Here is a 12,775-nt window from a genome sequence, read left to right on the forward strand (position 1 = left end):
TGCTTTTTTTTTTCCCTTTTGTGAAGGTTGAAAATATTCTTGGAGAACTTACCTCATCAGTTATGAAAGGGACATCATATCTCTGGAGTGTGGTGGCGGCAAGGTGGCTAATGGGCCCTTCTCCTGTCTCTGTGTACTTCAGAAGGAGCGGGATGCCTTCTGGAAGCCGGGCGTTCTTCAGAGCCAGCAGGTACATCACGATGTCCTCTTTTTTCTCTGCTTTTTCAAGTCCTCCCAAGATTAACTTTTTGGCTTCTATTACTCCCTAAAAGAACACATTCTACATCAGACATGTGTGTAACCACACATGAAACAAAGCTTGGGTAAGATTGGCTTCACTCTTGTGTCCAAGACAACAGCCTAAAGTTTTACAACATTTTGCACTGGTTGCTTGACCGAGGCACGCAATGAAAATGAAAAAGTAAAGCTTGATAAAGGTATTGTTATTTTTTAAATACACACATTAACATATCTGCAACAAACAATGAGTATAATTAACAATGGGCATATTTACTTTTAAACACATTCTGAATGTATAAAGTCATTTTAAAAATTCCCTTGTGATCAATTATTCCTAGAATTACCCATTCATTGAAATTCTAAATAATGGTTAGGAGGTGCCTAACTGGTGGCACTCACCTTTACTTTTGTATTAACTATGGTGATAGCACTTAGGACTCAACTGTAAGGTCTTGTTCTAACTGTTTAAAGAGTGCTCATTTCCACTCAATTCCAAATTTCATTAACGCTGACACACTTCAAAAAACCTTTCTTGAATGCCTTCTGTGTAGCAGGTACTTTGCAAACATATTCTTTAATCAGGAAAGGCCTTATGTTTTCTGGCCTAGAAACTATTAACTTACTAGTTAATAGTTTAATGGAAAAGTAAATTAGAAATAGGCTCTATTTTACCTTTGTTACTAGGTATGTTTTAGGGGCTCAGTGTCATCTATAGGCTTCAGGTACACACACACACACACACACACAATGGGAGAGATGGGGGGTAGCGAAGACATAAAAGACTCTCAAATAGAATGAAGATGCTAAAGCTTAAATGTAATAAAGAAGTGCTATTTCTCAACTATCAGACTGAACTCTAAAAACCCAAAAGTTTGATAACATACATTGTTATTGAGCCTATTGGGAAATAGGCATCCTAGTGGGAACCTAAAATGTTACAAATCCCGTGGAAGATAATTTGGCAAAAGCTAACAGATCTGCATTTTGATCCAGTACCCTAGCCCTGAAGCTATAGCTCCAAAAATAAAAGAAAATGTGCCCAAGATTATCCATTTAAATATTATTTGTAAAGAGCAGAAGCAGTGGACATCACCTAATGACCATACATGGGAGAATAAACCGCAGTGTCTCAGGCTAACACACATGGAGTGCTAGGCAGCTGTGAAAGGGAGGAGAAAGATCTCTGTGAACCAGTATGGGCTGATGTCCAGAATATGTTGTTAAGTGGAAAAAACAAGATACAAGAGAATGTATACAGGAGTTTATAGTTTGTCTAAGAAAAAAGGAATAAGAATGTGTGTGTACACCTGCTTACTGTTGCAAAAAGAGACAGGAAAGAGAACCCCAAACTAATGATACCACTTATGTAGAAAAAGTAGGTAAGAATGGGTGGAAGGGTAGGAAAGGGAATGAGACCTCTTTGAGGATATTTTTAAAATCAAGTTTTGACTTTCAAATCATGTTCCTATTTCATATATTCAAGAAATGGAGTTAACAAGGATGAAAGGATGCTAAAACTGAATTCAAACAAAATCTAATGAACATGAATAAATATCAGATTAATAACATAACTAAACAAAAGAGAATAAAAAAGAATTAACCCAAGTAATGTTTGAGCATAGTACTCTGATTATACACCTTTAGTGTAATATATTCTAAAGACAAAAAGATTGTGAAGTCTTGAACTTTACTTAAGGTAGTTTGTTTTTTGTAGTGATATTCGTGTAACAATTTCAAAGCTATTTTGTGCATGCTTTAGGACTGAGCAAATGAATCACAGTATTGATGTTCTTGAGAACCAAGGTTCTCACTGTGGGAGAAGGAAGATATAATTATGGAATGATGGAAGGAGAGAAAGAACCCTGTAGAACTGGATTAGAATTAGAGGTAGCAGTATGAACTCACAATTTAATAAGTATAAATACATGTATTCTGTCCATTGTAAGAGCCTAGATGCAATGACCTTCAAGTAATGAGAAGTAAAAGTCTTCAGGGGTAAAATGTCAGATGCATGCAACTTACTCTCAAAGGGTTCAACCAAAATAATATAAAATGAAATAAGATAATTCAAATAGGACAATACATTAACAACTGCCAAATTTAGATGAATATTTGACTTTCAAATCATGTTCCTATTTCATATATTTATATGAATTATAATGTAGGTATATTTGTAGGTATACAAATATTCATGGAATTGCGCTATCCTCACAACTTTTTCATAGGTCTGAATTTTTTCCAAATATAAATTTGGGGGAGAAAAGAAATTAGGATGCAGTGAGATCAAAATGTAAGCAAAAACAAATATTAATGGGAAACAGAAATAGAAGTAAAATGCTGACTGAAAGCTGGCTATATAATAAACATGGATGGAAAAAAGGTTATATTTGTATGTATTTAACATCTTTAACCTATTTGCCTTACAGAAAGATGAGTTGAGTTGGATATTAACTCATTTAGATTTTCCATATTTAGTTGTGCTTAAAAGTGAGTGTTTTGTCATAATTTAATGAGGAAGATGTTAAAATTGATAGTCCACTCAGGCAAGTGGAGAAGCTTTGAGGAAATGAAATTAAAAATAAAATATAAAGTTCTAAAGTAGTTAGAAGTAATTAAATTTCTCCCATAAAAACTCAAAAACTGCAAACCATACTTACTATAGATAATAGTCTGCCCTAGGAGGTAGCCTTAGAATCTAATATTGAAGAATAAGAACTTTACCATATATACATATATACATCATTCAAAGTTGAGTACAGTACACAGTGGGTACTCAATAAATATTTCTTGATGCGGGATTCTTGGACTATTCACTTTCAGCAAGCACTTACTGAACATCACCTATATACCAGGCACCATTTTAAGAAATTGGTGTGGAATGAACATAGATCCATTTCTGCAGTGAACTTATATTTCAGTGGGAGACAGAATAAATAATCCATGTAATAATTAACTGAATTATAAAGTATGTTCAACAGCAATAATTGCCATGCTGCTGCTGCTGCTGCTAAGTCGCTTCAGTCGTGTCCAACTCTGTGCGACCCCAGAGACGGCAGCCCACCAGGCTCCCCTGTCTCTGGGATTCTCCAGGCAAGAAAACTGGAGTGGGTTGCAGGTGGTGAAAATAGAGTAGGGTGAGGGGAAATAGGAACACCAGTTGTGGACAGCATGTGAGTGTTAAACAGGATGGTTTGGAGCTATATATACAGTGACTTAGACTGGATTTGCACTTACTTTCAGTTTGCAGCCTTGGTTCTGACACAACTTCCTGACAAGGGCCCCGATGATGATCATAACAGATTCTCTGATGTCATTGCTTCCAAAAGAACCTTTGAACTTACTCTATTAGCCAAACAGGGATAAAACAGATAACCAAAACATTTAAACATTTTCATGGAATATTTTTCAGTAAGAAACAAAGTAGCCAAAGCCTAAAGAAACTGTTTCCATATTTCTAGATTTCAAACTCTGAATTTTGCTTTGGGGACACATAAATTCACTATCTAGCTTTGAATGGAAGAGTTGGTAAAGTCTTTCTAGGTATTTTTAACATAGATCTGTGAATTCCTGAGAGGTTTATGGATTATATTCACTGCATCAGTGAATCGAAAAAATGGTCTGTAAAATTGTACGTGTGGGTAACGAGGGACTTCACTAATGCTATCGGATTTTCAAACAAGCCTATTTTCCAAAAAAATTATGAATTATTCCCCTAAATCATAAGTGAATAAGTGCACTTTCTGTTTTTAAACCCTGGGTCCAAGAGAACTCTAGATTTTGCTTCCAATATAATTTTTCAGTAACAGAAGAATTAATATGTATTGGGTTGGTGAAACGGTTCATTGGGGTTTTTCAGTAATAATGTATTGAAAATCCCAAAGGAACTTTTTGGCCAACCCAATACATAACATATAATGATTATATGTTATACAATGTACTGTACATAAAATAGCACCAAGATTTTTGAAGTCAAAATAAATCTTTTAAAGTCAAATTGTGAAGTATAACCAAGACTGAAATTGAAATTTTGTCCTATGTCACATTACATAATAGGTGAATATAATCTTTAAATTTCCATTAAACATAGCTTAAGTTATCTAGAGAAATTGCAAAGATACACTATGTGAAATATTCTACTTTGTGAAATAATCTACTCTACAATTAGTGATTAATGAAAGAAAACAGTCTAATAGAATTTAAATATGAATAATCAGAAGGTTCTAGTTTCAGCTTTTATTCTGATGCTGGCAACTTTTAATTACTGCTTAGATTCCGAAGATCAGCTGAGAGCTTTAATTTTGGCAGTGTCCATCTGACTTACAATGAGGGCTCTCAGGAGTTCTTCATCAGGATGTGAGGCAAATGCACAGGCATAGAGAAACCTTTCCTGGAGGATAACGCTCTCGGTGCTTTTGAAATCCAGAAAGTCCAAAATGGCGTCTAATGAGTCTGGTGTCTGAGCAGAGGTGACAGCATCCACTAGCTGGGGTCTAAAACAGAAAACAGTCATAGATATCAATTTTAGGGTGCTTAATAAATTATTTGAATTGCTACCATTCATAGACCCATTGGAGAAGGAAATGGCAACCCACTCCATTGTTCTTGCCTGGAGAATCCCAGGGACGGGGGAGCCTGGTGGGCTGCCGTCTATGGGGTCGCACAGAGTTGGACACGACTGAAGCAACTTAGCAGTAGCACCATAGACCCCACTGGTTTGAGTTTCCTAAAGAAGTGAAAATTTTTTATTTAAACAAAAGAAAAGTGATGGATTTCTCTGAAAGACACTACCCCATTTTATTTTAAGCCTCTCTCTTAACTCCCTTCTTTCTCACTTAATGTACCCTCAGAATATACAGATTAATCTTACTGTATTGAGATCAGATCAGATCAGTCGCTCAGTCGTGTCCAACTCTTTGCGACCCCATGAATCGCAGCACGCCAGGCCTCCCTGTCCATCACCAACTCCCGGAGTTCACTCAGATTCATGTCCATCGAGTCAGTGATGCCATCCAGCCATCTCATCCTCTGTCGTCCCCTTCTCCTCCTGCCCCCAATCCCTCCCAGCATCAGAGTCTTTTCCAATGAGTCAACTCTTTGCATCAGGTGGCCAAAGTACTGGAGTTTCAGCTTTAGCATCATTCCTTCCAAAGAAATCCCAGGGCTGATCTCCTTCAGAATGGACGGGTTGGATCTCCTTGCAGTCCAAGGGACTCTCAAGAGTCTTCTCCACCACCACACTTCAAAAGCATCAATTCTTTGGCGCTCAGCCTTCTTCACAGTCCAACTCTCACATCCATACATGACCACAGGAAAAACCATAGCCTTGACTAGATGAACCTTTGTTGGCAAAGTAATGTCTCTGCTTTTGAATATGCTATCTAGGTTGGTCATAACTTTCCTTCCAAGGAGTAAGCGTCTTTTAATTTCATGGCTGCAGTCACCATCTGTAGTGATTTTGGAGCCCGGAAAAATAAAGTCTGACACTGTTTCCACTGTTTCCCCATCTATTTCCCATGAAGTGATGGGACTGGATGCCATGATCTTCATTTTCTGAATGTTGAGCTTTAAGCCAACTTTTTCACTCTCCACTTTCACCTTCACCAAGAGGCTTTTGAGTTCCTCTTCACTTTCTGCCATAAGGGTGGTGTCATCTGCATATCTGAGGTTATTGATATTTCTCCCGGAAATCTTGATTCCAGCTTGTGTTTCTTACAGTCCAGCGTTTCTCATGATGTACTCTGCATAGAAGTTAAATAAGCAGGGTGACAATATACAGCCTTTAAGTACTCCTTTTCCTATTTGGAATCAGTCTGTTGTTCCATGTCCAGTTCTAACTGTTGCTTCCTGACCTGCATACAAATTTCTCAAGAGGCAGGTCAGGTGGTCTGGTATCCCATCTCTTGAAGAATTTTCCACAGTTTATTGTGATCCACACAGTCAAAGGCTTTGGCATAGTCAATAAAGCAGAAATGGATGTTTTTCTGGAACTCTCTTGCTTTTTCCACGATCCAGCGGATGTTGGTAATTTGATCTCTGGTTCCTCTGCCTTTTCTAAAACCAGCTTGAACATCAGGAAGATCACGGTTCACATATTGCTGAAGCCTGGCTTGGAGAATTAAGCATTACTTTACTAGCGTGTGAGATGAGTGCAATTGTGCAGTAGTTTGAGCATTCTTTGGCATTGCCTTTCTTTGGGACTGGAATGAAAACTGACCTTTTCCAGTCTTGTGGCCACTGCTGAGTTTTCCATATTTGCTGGCATATTGAGTGCAGCACTTTCACAGCATCATCTTTCAGGATTTGGAATAGCTCAACTGGAATTCTATCACCTCCACTAGCTTTGTTCGTAGTGATGCTTTCTAAGGCCCACTTAACTTCACATTCCAGGATGTCTGGCTCTAGGTCAGTGATCACACCATCATGATTATCTGGGTCGTGAAGATCTTTTTTGTACAGTTCTTCTGTATTCTTGCCACCTCTTCTTAATATCTTCTGCTTCTGTTAGGTCCATACCATTTCTGTCCTTTATCGAGCCCATCTTTGCATGAAATGTTCCTTTGGTATCTCTGATTTTCTTGAAGAGATCCCTAGTCTTTCCCATTCTGTTGTTTTCCTCTGTTTTTTTTGCACTGATCACTGAAGAAGGCTTTCTTATCTCTTCTTGCTGTTCTTTGGAACTCTGCATTCAGATGTTTATATCTTTCCTTTTCTCCTTTGCTTTTCGCTTCTCCTCTTTTCATAGCTATTTGTAAGGCCTCCCCAGACAGCCATTTTGCTTTTTGCATTTCTTTTCCTTGGGGATGGTCTTGATCCCTGTCTTCTGTACAATGTCACGAACCTCATTCCATAGCTCATCAGGCACTCTATCTATCAAATCTAGGCCCTTAAATCTATTTCTCACTTCCACTCTACCCTAAGCCAAATATAATTTGGAGGTTTGCAAATAAAATTATATAAATAATATTACAAATTAGGTTCAAATTCTTTTCTCCATAAGTAATATGTAAAAGCTATGGTCTCCCAAATCGATTCTTTTTCTAATTAGCTTTGCAACTATATACATTTCTTAAATGTATAACTAAGGTAGTATCATTCAGTGGAAAGATGGGACATTCTTTTAACTTTCATTTATACCCAAGAAAGAAATTTCTGCTCATTTTTTTAAAAAATAAAAAGCAAAAAAAAAAAAAAAAGCCAAAATAAAAAAATAATAAAAAATAAAAAGCACCATGGTGCAGTTCAAGTTCAGACTTCCCAGGTGGTGCTAGTGGTAGAGACGCTGCCTGCCAGTGCAGGAGAGGTAAGAGAGGCGGGTTCGACCCTGGGGTCAGAAAGATCCCCTGGAGGAGGGCATGGCAACCCACCCTCCTGGGGAATCCTGCTTGGAGAATCCCATGGACAGAGGAGCCTGGTGGGCTACAGTCCACAGAATCACAAAGCGTCAGACACAACAAGCGATTTAGCATGCACACAAGCATGGTTCAAGTTCAATCACAACAATTAGTTGTTAGTAGAGTGAAACTCCTGAAGGAAAGTGCTAGTTACATCATCTACTCATCAAGAATCTCTGATTGGTTGAGTCTTGGGATGATAATATTTCTGAAACTAGTTGATATACTAATGAACATAAGATGTCTGTATATATTTCATTTCACATCTGCATAACAAATACATACACGTATCTAATGCATTACATATACACATATTTTAAAAAAGATATTCTTGTACTATACCATTTTGGCCCTAACAAAACGTCATGGAATGGAACAGACTGAGAGAGAGATAATACTTATTAAGTGTTATTATTGCAAACACTGACTAGCAGTTTTAGGTATGCAACCTCTTTTCCAAATTGGGAAAAGAGTATATCAAGGCTGTATATTAACACCCTGCTTATTTAACTTATATGCAGAGTACATCATGAGAAATGCTGGGCTGGAGGAAGCACAAGCTGGAATCAAGATTGCCAGGAGAAATATCAATAACCTCAGATATGCAGATGACACCACCCTTATGGCAGACAGAGAAGAACTAAAAAGCCTCTTGATGAAAGTGAAAGAGGAGAGTGAAAAAGTTGGCTTAAAACTCAACATTCAAAAAACTGAGATCATGGCATCTGGTTCCATCACTTCATGGCAAACAGATGGGGAAGCAGTGGAAACAGTGACAGACTTTATTTTCTTGGGCTCCAAAATCATTGCAGATGGTGACTGCAGTCATGAAATTAAAAGACGCTTGCTCCTTGGAAGAAAAGCTATGATCAACCTAGATAGCATATTAAAAAGTAGAGACATTACTTTGCCAACAAAGGTTCATCTAGTCAAAGCTATGGCTTTTCCAGTAGTCATGTATGGATGTGAGAGTTGGACCATAAAGAAAGCTGAGCACCAAAGAATTGATGCTTTTGAAGTGTGGTGTTGGAGAAGACTCTTGAGAGTCCCTTGGACTGCAAGGAGATCCAACCAGTCCATCCTAAAGAAATCACTCCTGAATATTTATTGGAAGGACTGATTCTGAAGCTGAAACTCTAACACTTTGGTCACCTGATGCAAAGAACTGACTCAATGGAAAAGACCCTGATGCTGGGAAAGATTGAAGGCAGGAAGAGAAGGGGATGACAAAGAATGAGATGCTTGGATGGCAGATGGCATCACCAACTCAATGGACATGAGTTTGGGCAAGCTCTGGTAGTTGGCAAAGGACAGGGAAGGCTAGCATGCAGCAGTCCATGGGCTCGCAAAGAGTCGGACATGACTGACTGACTGAATTGAACTGAACCTCTTTTTGCTTTAACTTCTTTATCTGTAACATGGGGCTATGAAGAGCAGTTATTTTAGGGTTGTCAGGAGGATTAAATCACATGATCTGTGTAAAACACTTAGAATAGTGCTTGGCACATTGTATACGCTCAATAAATACATGCTGTTATTAATACCATCAGCTCACTGAACATCTCTGTCAGTTTAACACTAATATTCTCCCTATACATAAGGAAACAGACTCAGAGGTATCAAATCATTTGTTCAAGGTCCCATAGCTGGTAAAAATAGAGCTAGGATTGGAACTCAGTTTTTTCTGACTCTGGAATACTGGGGTCTTAATTACAGTGTTTTCTAAAGTGTTTTCATGTAATACTAATCCTACAAAATGCTTTAAGAAGAGGGATTTTCAAGGTCATGTAAGTTTGGAACATATTTAAGGAAACTTATATGTAATATTATCAGATTAAAGATGCCAGATATTGCTGCAATAAAGAGAACTATTTGATGTGTTTTTCCCCAGTGTTTTTCAAACTCAATTGCTCACAGGAGCCTTTCCTCTTGGTGTACTTGTTAATAACCTGAAAGCCATAGGATACACATAATGAAACTGGGAAATGTTACATTCCACCATCCTGACTTTCACTATACTACAATAAACAGAAGGAATTCTCTGTATTTTATGAATGTTGAAAATGAGGCTCAGGGAGACTGAATGTATATGACTTACTTAAAGGTTATATGATTTTGGAAGTCAGAATTTAAAACTAGGTCTTATGATTTTAGTTCATCCTAATATGGTGATTGCAGCCATGAAATTAAAAGACGCTTACTCCTTGGAAGGAAAGCTATGACCAACCTAGATAGCACATTCAAAGCAGAGACATTACTTTGCCAACAAAGGTCCATCTAGTCAAGGCTATGGTTTTTCCAGTGGTCATGTATGGATGTAAAAGTTGGACTGTGAAGAAAGCTGAGGGCCAAAGAATTGATGCTTTTGAACTGTGGTGTTGGAGAAGACTCTTGAGAGTGCCTTGGACTACAAGGAGATCCAACCAGTCCATTCTGAAGGAGATCAGCCCTGGGATTTCTTTGGAAGGAATGATGCTAAAGCTGAAACTCCAGTACTTTGGCCACCTCATGTGAAGAGTTGACTCATTGGAAACGACTCTGATGCTGGGAGGGATTGGGGTCAGGAGAAGGGAACGACAGAGGATGAGATGGCTGGATGGCATCACTGACTCGATGGATGTGAGTCTCAGTGAACTCCGGGAGTTGGTGATGGAAAGGGAGGCCTGGCATGCTGCAATTCATGGGGTTGCAAAGAGTCGGACATGACTGAGCAACTGAACTGAACTGAACTGAAGAGCTTTTCAAGACTGCCGGGAGAAATATCAATAACCTCAGATATGCAGATGACACCACCCTTATGGCAGAAAGTGAAGAGGAACTAAAAAGCCTCTTGATGAAAGTGAAAGAAGAGAGTGAAAAAGTTGGCTTAAAGCTCAACATTCAGAAAATGAAGATCATGGCATCTGGTCCCATCACTTCATGGGAAATAGATGGGGAAACAGTGGAAACAGTGTCAGACTTTATTTTGGGGGGCTCTAGAATCACTGCAGATGGTGATTGCAGTCATGAAATTAAAAGACACTTACTCCTTGGAAGGAAAGTTATGACCAACCTAGATAGCATATTGAAAAGCAGAGACATTACTTTGCCAACAAAGGTTCGTCTAGTCAAGGCTATGGTTTTTCCTGTGGTCATGTATGGATGTGAGAGTTGGACTGTGAAGAAAGCTGAGCACCGAAGAATTGACGCTTTTGAACTGTGGTGTTGGAGAAGACTCTTGAGAGTCTCTTGGACTGCAAGGAGGTCCAACCAGTTCATCCTAAAGGAGATCAGCCCTGGGATTTCTTTGGAAGGAATGATGCTAAAGCTGAAACTCCAGTACTTTGGCCACCTCATGCAAAGAGTTGACTCATTGGAAAAGACCCTGATGCTGGGAGGGATTGGGGGCAGGGAGAGAAGGGGATGACAGAGGATGACATGGCTGGATGGATCATGGACTCGATGGACATGAGTTTGAGTGAACTCCAGGAGTCGGTGATGGACAGGGAGGCCTGGCGTGCTGCGATTCATGGGGTCACAAAGAGTCGGACACAACTGAGCAACTGAACTGAACTGAACTGAATATCTTTTCTACTATACAATGTTACATGTTTATTTCCTATGATATGATACAATATTGAAAATATTATCAGGTAAATAACCTGATTTAGAAAATGTATCATGAAATCATACAAATTATTGCCACCATAAGATTTTTAGTATACAAATAAGTCTAAGGTTTAGTGTAATCTCTGTTTAAAGTTAACAGCCAAATTTTGCACTGTTTTTGTCAGTAATTTTTTTTTTGACAAAAAGATAAGTCACTCTAAAATATATCTTTAAGTTCTATGATTAAAACAGAGTCTGAGAATTTATAATTTTGCATATATTTAACTCAGTTTAAATGTTTATTTTTGAAGAGAGTATCCAACTAACTTGTAGTTAGTCATATGGAATTCATATCAATTTTTTAATGACCTAAGTCAAGTCAATAACAGTACAATCAAGAATAAACAATCTTCTCCAGAAAAAAGCTATATTCTCTTATTCTTGAGTAATCAAGTCCTTTGAACTCAGTGACCACTGTTGCTGTGTGTGTTGTATGTGTGGGGGAAGGGGTGTAACTTGGCCATTTTATACTTTTGACTATTTTAATGGCTAGTTTCCACTGTTTGTCAAACTAATTGAGCCATGTTCTATACCATCAATTAGGATAATTAGTGTAAAACAGTTGAATTTGTAGTTGCAGATAAATTTTGTTTTACAGACCAAAACACTTCTATTTAGAAAGTGTATTTGTATTGGTATTTACAAAGTAAGTTTGAGAATTGTCAACTCTCTTTATTGTGGATGTAAAATAAGGCACTCTTCCAATGAATACTCAAATGATGTACATATTTCTTTTCTCTGGATTCTTTTTGCTGTTAATCTCAGTTCTCAATTTTCTCTTCAAAACAAGGCTTCTATGACAATCATCACTGTATCTTTAATGAAAGCTCATTTTTAATAGAAAAAACATAACTGTTTTTGTTTGTCTGTTTGTTTTTATAATCAATTCTGAACTCTTTCTGAGTGTCAATTAATAGCTCTGGGAACACAATTTCACCAGAGTGTGGCAGCGCCTGCACTGTGGTATCACATCACAGTCCTACCATCCCCCTATCTGTGTACCAATCTAGACCTGATTTACACTCATGAAGAACAAAATGTTCAAAATAAAATATTCACTCTGAGTCACTGCTGAAAACTTGCTTTTCTGGCCAATTAACCATTGAGTTACTGCACTGAGGTATAACTGTTCAATGCAAATGTGAAATAGCAAAACAACTGGTTTGAAGGTGAGGCAGCTGATTCAAAAAAGGGATCTTACCTGCTTAATAAACAGCAACCCAGAAACACTTTATTACAGACAACCCCAGGAAATGTTCAGGGAACTTACAGTACTTCCTTGTTTTCTGCCTTTAGAATTTGGAGGATCTCTTCTTTCTTTGCCGTCCTGAGGTGCTTGATGAAGGCCAGGAAGCTTCTGACAGCCTCAGCCTTGGAGAGGTTGTCAGGCTGCAGGTGTTTTCTGATGGACTGCCAGTGCTCTGAGAGCTGCAAAACACGGCCACAGGCCCAGACCACACTCATAATTCTGAACATCTGTGTTTCTAAAGAATGTT

The 12,775-nt window shown here is 38.2% G+C and overlaps 1 protein-coding gene across 1 annotated transcript in view; it reads right to left on the bottom strand.

Moving 5' to 3' along the window:
• MTTP (microsomal triglyceride transfer protein) overlaps nucleotides 1-12,775 on the bottom strand; it is a 56,714-nt gene that overhangs the window by 20,833 nt on the left and 23,106 nt on the right. Inside the window, 4 exon segments of the mRNA NM_001101834.1 lie at nucleotides 53-265; nucleotides 3,475-3,582; nucleotides 4,562-4,730; nucleotides 12,550-12,707. Of these exon segments, the coding sequence (NP_001095304.1) occupies nucleotides 53-265; nucleotides 3,475-3,582; nucleotides 4,562-4,730; nucleotides 12,550-12,707 (648 nt within the window).

The sequence above is a fragment of the Bos taurus genome, chromosome 6 (assembly GCF_002263795.3).
Source record: "Bos taurus isolate L1 Dominette 01449 registration number 42190680 breed Hereford chromosome 6, ARS-UCD2.0, whole genome shotgun sequence".
In the NCBI taxonomy this organism is placed as follows: domain Eukaryota; kingdom Metazoa; phylum Chordata; class Mammalia; order Artiodactyla; family Bovidae; genus Bos; species Bos taurus.